Source organism: Pleurodeles waltl, chromosome 11, assembly GCF_031143425.1.
Source record: "Pleurodeles waltl isolate 20211129_DDA chromosome 11, aPleWal1.hap1.20221129, whole genome shotgun sequence".
Lineage (NCBI taxonomy): Eukaryota > Metazoa > Chordata > Amphibia > Caudata > Salamandridae > Pleurodeles > Pleurodeles waltl.
The window spans coordinates 853,493,948-853,499,947 of NC_090450.1; the positions used below are offsets into that span (position 1 = coordinate 853,493,948).

At 36.6% G+C, this 6,000-nt stretch overlaps 1 protein-coding gene across 2 annotated transcripts in view; it reads left to right on the plus strand.

The window, feature by feature from the left end:
* The window catches only part of LOC138266200 (clustered mitochondria protein homolog), a 241,245-nt gene extending 235,831 nt beyond the window's left edge, over positions 1-5,414 (plus strand). For both annotated transcript variants that reach the window (XM_069214691.1, XM_069214692.1), the window contains exons 25-26: positions 906-979; positions 1,299-5,414. In XM_069214691.1, the coding sequence (XP_069070792.1) occupies positions 906-979; positions 1,299-2,082 (858 nt within the window). In that variant the 3' untranslated portion in view covers positions 2,083-5,414. The remainder of the gene's footprint in view (positions 1-905; positions 980-1,298) is intronic.
* Positions 5,415-6,000: the final 586 nt, after the last annotated feature.

Sequence of the window (6,000 nt, forward strand, 5' to 3'; positions counted from 1 at the left end):
CGTAAAGCATTTACCAATGAAAGTAATGGACCTGACATGGGTGTGGTTAAAAGCCCATAATATTTACAACAGGTCAAAGTGCTTGCGCGCTCGACCTAAAAAAGAAGAGGCTCTAATAGCTTTCATAGGAAATGCATCCCTAGACATTTGTAGAGCAGCCAAGTAGATTTCAGTGCATGTTTACGATAAACTGTTGTGTATACATAAAGTCATAAATAGAGGCTTTGTTGGGAAAAAATGTACTTAAAAAGCTAGTTGCATCTACCCACACTTCACAGCCTTCCTCTACTAGATGACGGCATTGCTTTGAAATCAGTGTACATCATGTGAATCTAGAGGTGAGTTGTGCTGCAAAAAATGGGATACCTACCTGCAGCACTAGTTTTGACTCCTCTAGACTCACATGTGACCCTCCCGCCTCCCCATTGCATTAGGGGAGTTGATGGAAACAAAGAAAAAAGAAAAATAATGGAATTTGAAGAGGACAGCTACATGATGGGGAATTCTGAGTTTAGACTTGACATCATAAAAAGAGTCTCTCTTCACTGCATGTGGTCATCACCCACAAAGAGGAACATTTGCCTTTACAAACAGTTTGCAGACCCAACTTCTAGATGACCGAATAATACACAGCATGTAAATCTACAAGAGCTTCATCCTACAAAACTATTGTTACAGGTAAGTAAACTGTTTCTTGCTGCTTCTTTATCTTTTCAAACCACGTTTAGTTTCTTTCTTAACAAGTTTCATTAATGAAATGTTTTAAATTGTTCACATAGTCAAACACAACAAAAAAAGCATCTTGGTATACATATGACAATTTTGAAGGGATTCATCAAACATTCGGTCATCTATAGATGTCAAAGCCACTTTTACAACCTCTTGCATTCTTTGTTTATGTTTAGATTACACCACCAGGAGTTGAAACATTGTTAGAACAGCTGAATCTCATCAATGGTATCTTGTTGATTAACGTAAGGTAAGATACTCTTCAAAGTTGTCTTTAGTCAAGATTCTTGAATTGCTGATATTCTTGAGCAAACTTGGGTACATTACTTTTATTCATTGCTTGGCACACACATATTTGGATCACATTTAAATAGATGTGCAATACATGAATAAAGCAATCACATTTTAAATAATGAGCTAAGATGATGGGAAAAGACAGGTGTAAATAACCTACAATGAGACCACAAAGTTTGAACATGCAAAGATAAAGTGGGTTGATGAAAGCTTAATTTGAATTTCCTTGCTTTTATGATGAACAAATCAAATCTGACACACGTTTTTCTCAACAGAAGTAAGGAGGAAGTCACAAAAGATAAACAAATGGAAACAGTAGAAGATGGAAAAGTGAAAGATGGTGCAGCCTTAGGTCACACGCAAGTGGATGTGGACTCAGCCAAACAAACAATGGCAACAGAGAGCCCTCCTGAAACAGAGCTAACAAAAACCGAGCCTGCCCTTGAAGAAGAATTAATAAATAACGAGTCAGCTGCTGAAGATAAATCCAAAGAAATATTGGCTACAAAGACAGCAGCTGAAGATTCATTTACAGATAGTGTAACAAGTAGAGCTGTAGCTGCTGACAATCCATCTGTGACTAAAATAACAAATACACAAACTGACACTGAAGATAAGTTAACGAATATAAAGCCCGCAGGTGTGGTTGAACTAACAACAATGGAGTCATCTTTAAATGAAGAAAAAATCAGAAGTGAACCCACAGTAGAAGACGAATTACCAAATGGAAAGCCTTCTACTCCAGATGAGCTAACAAACACAGAGCCCACCCCTGGAAATATATTGATAGATGCAGAGCCTGCTACAGAAGGACAATTACTAAATGGAAAGCATACTGCTGAAGATCAATTAACAAAAAGAGAGCACTCTTCTCATGATCAGTTAACAAATGGAGAGCCCACCTCTCAAGATAAATTGACAAATGGAGAGACTGCAACTGAAGAAAGTGTAACAAATGGAAATACTGGTGCTGAAGATCAATTAACAAAAGTAGAACCTACTGATGATGATCAGTTAACAAAAGGACAGCCTAAATGTTTAGAAGCAAGTGCTGATTAGAATAGTTCACCATTAGCCATCCTACAATGATTTACCTTTGTTGCTAAGTTTGTAAATCTACATTCGTCCTGCGGTCAGCTTTAAACACCACACACGTTCCTTGTGTTTGCCATGAACACATAGTGGGATTAAATATCTTGATGGATTTGTTTTTTTTTTGTTTCTTTTTGCAGAGGATGTGGAAAGTATACGTGGCAACTTTCTATCACGTGGCTCCAAAAAAAAACAACTCATCCTTCACTGGTTAGGTTTCTTAATTAGGGTTGTGGAATTTCTTGTTATTTCAAAATTAGTGGTTGAATCTAATCTCTAAGATTGCTAACTACCTCAAAAAGTCATTATTTCGATTTACAGTGACTGTGAATCTAAAACATATGCTTTAAACAAATTCATTAGACTTTTTATGTCAGGTTCCATCCCATCCCATCTGCTTCTAAAGGATGGCACAGGAGCTGATGCATATCACGCATTGGTTGGAAGCTTGCTAATGTTTCTCATCCGAGGGTTTCAAAAATATTATGTCTGTATCTGTAAAACACAGAATTATCAACAACTCTAGTAGTTTGTCCTACATTTTAATGATTATTTGTGCTAAATATGTGCTAGTGTAAATGTATTTATTAATGTGGCTGTCCACGGGTTTATATCTTTATGTCCGTTATTGTACATAGTTCAAAACAAATTGTTACAGAATGAAAAACACATGTTTAAATGTAGAAACACGATAAATGGATTCAGATTTCAGTAGGTAAAATCCTCATGCTCCCAATTTACTTCTCATTCAAAACCCTCTCAATTGTTGTTAGCATATGCTACATTCCTGTGTTGACAACTTACTGACTGGACATGGGTTCAAATTCAATTTTTTTCGGAATTGCATGCAAAACGGTCACCAATATAACTGACTCTAATTAAACAGTACTTCATCAACTTTGCTCTAACAAACACAAAATTAAATAACTCCACTACGCATAAGGATATAAAGATCGTCCATTCCTTACTCTAGTTAGATATTTGTTTCATTTTAAATTGTCCCAAGTTTAGCTTAAGGAATGACCCACTAACTATTGAGCAAGTCTTTTCTTGTATGTACATGGTTAAGCATGATAGTTCTTTTAAAGTGACATAGATTTGGAGAGCTGTGTTTGTTCTTATATCTACATATTCTGATTTCATACTTTGCTTTCAGTTTAACTCATAAAGACGTCTTTGTGCTTATGACACAAAATGATTGGATTACCTTTTAGTGAAATACCTTGGAGTTCTGTAAGTGATGTCAACATTGGTACTTCTTTGTTTAATACCCAAATTGTCATGTAGTTTTACTTAACTCAACTGTATTTCACCTACATGCCATTTGCACTTTGCCATTCATTTTGCTTCAGTTATTTTGCATACAATTCATGTTCTTTTTATACTTTTAAGTCTTGTAATTTGCATTAATCACAAAAAAAGTTCACAGTCTTAAGTTTAATAGATCCCCAACAGCTCAGATACGCAGGAAACCCCTCATCCCATCTTGCCTCAATAATTCTGTTACACATGATGTTTTGTACCTGGCTTGAACTACTCTTCATACACAGGCTCATGTGATCCTTGCGTAGAACCCAAATTTGATGAAACTTTTAATGGGGAACCTCTTACTGCCTATATCATTTTGGAGCTTCCATGCAGATCTTCAGCCCTTGCTTCGATTGTATAATTGTTGGTGTGGTTTGGGTTCTCCAGTGTCTCAAAATGGCAAATACAAAGTATTGCCTTGTATCTTGTGAGCCTGTCCTCTGCGGAAGCCCCCAGCATGTTTACATTACTCTGTTTATCTGCGCAAAAAACCTTTGTAACAGGCCACAAGCACATAGCCTTCCTATAAACTTAATCTTTACATATCAGGCAATTTGCAGGGCAGCAAGGCAAAACTTTTAAAAGCTAACATCTATGGTACATTGCTGTATGTAGTATTTTAAGTTGGATAAACCTGAATTCGATGTGATAGCAACCTTGCTGGGGTGTAGGAGTATTTCACCCCAGTCTTTATCTTCAGTTTTCGTATCCCTCTGCCACCTCTCTTTAAGACGTGGCAGATTATTGGAAGTGTTATTGTTTAGTCTTTTATTAGTCTGTGAAATTACCCCTGTATCCAGCTCCTCGCCTAGCTCTGCTTTCAACTGGAATGCTGACCTGTACCTCTGTCCAGGCATCGTCTTTTGTTCCTAGAGTACTTCTTAGTTGTAAGAAACACACTAGGAACAACACGCCTCATGACCAAAAAGCTCTTTGAACAAAAACGAGTTGCATAGGCCGCACCTAACACTAGATGTCAATCGGCAAAGCATGTGAAACTACAGCACCACAAACTATGAACAGATCGTTACAAGGTAAATAATATCTTCCTTTCCCCATGGAGAAAAAAAAAGTTAGCCAGTATATGCACTTATGTGTTACGTTAACATGACTGGTATTATACAGTTGCTACTTTTCCAAATGTGTAAATGTCCACACATATGAGTAATCCTGGGAAGCTGCAACAGTAGTACCTTCCATGGAGCATTTCTGGAATTCTTTTTGATGTCCAATAAAGGTTGAAATTTGCTCCAACTGTCGTATTAAGACAATGGAAGCACATTTCCACCACTCTTTGTACTAAGCAAATTATGCAGAAGACAGAAACGAAACTGAACTGACATTTTTAGAACAATCCAAAGGTTACTCAGTTTTCCTTTGATCGTGGTATTTTTTATTATTTGGCAGAATGCCTCTTTTTCGTGACAAAAGATAAGTTTATTTTTTCGATAAAAAATGCTTGATAGACTTCTTTAGTGCAACCAAGCAGCAAATGCTCTTTTAGAGAAAGACCAAAGTTCCATAGGAGTCCCATCACAAAGCACCATCATGTCCAATAGAAAGGGCATCAATGCACCACTTACAAATATTAAAAAGCTGTCAGCTTGGGCAACATTAGTAACAATTTTGTCAATCTGGTGGAGCACAGATTGTATTAATATGCTGGTTTATATTCGGTTGCTTTTTTTTTATAGCCACTCTTTCAGTATTTCAGAAAATATATTCTGCTTTGTTTGCATTTCCAGTTCCTTTAATGTAAACATGGTTTGATTATGCAAACATAACATTAAAATGCCTTATTTGCTAGATGTTTTGAAGCCTATGTTTTGGGCTAAAACACAGATTGTATTGATACCTCTGGTCAGGTCATGATGTATTTCTGTCTGTTTTATATACTGCATACTGCTTTAAAAAATGTAAGTTGTAAACTTCATTTTAATGACTAATCTGGTAACCTACGTTTTAAGTAACCAATAAAACTGTTCACAAACTTTCTGTTGCCTGAACCCATTATTAATGACAACTGTATGCCTTATAAGTATCGAACAGAGGCCTATTCAGACACTGTATTTTTGACTTAATGTACTTTTGCGTTGAAGGTATAGAGATGTATAAATATAACAAGGTATGGCCATTTACTAACCCACAGGTTTCTCTTGTTGGCTTAACTGTATAAAGCGTATCGGATACAAATGTGAACTACGAAACAATCATAACAGGAAGAAAGAACAAGCTCTGGCAAAGTCAATAAGACTGGGCTATTTTAGGTGGTCTTTCATGTATATTATTGTATTGCCGTATGTTGAGTGATGTACACTCCTAAAAAAACACACAGATATATCCACAGACATACAGACAAAGCACAGGGAGGCACACATATGGGAATGGATATAGTCAGACACTGCACACAAGCAGCTATAAAGGCCATTAAAAGAGTTATATCAGAGAACTGACAGTTTAAGATCTTGGACAGCAGACTATCTCCAAGGCACAGAACCCAACAGTTATTGGCCACTGACAACATAACTATCCATCTGGGTTTTGATAGTGTTCTCTGAGGAACCACACTTTCCCTAG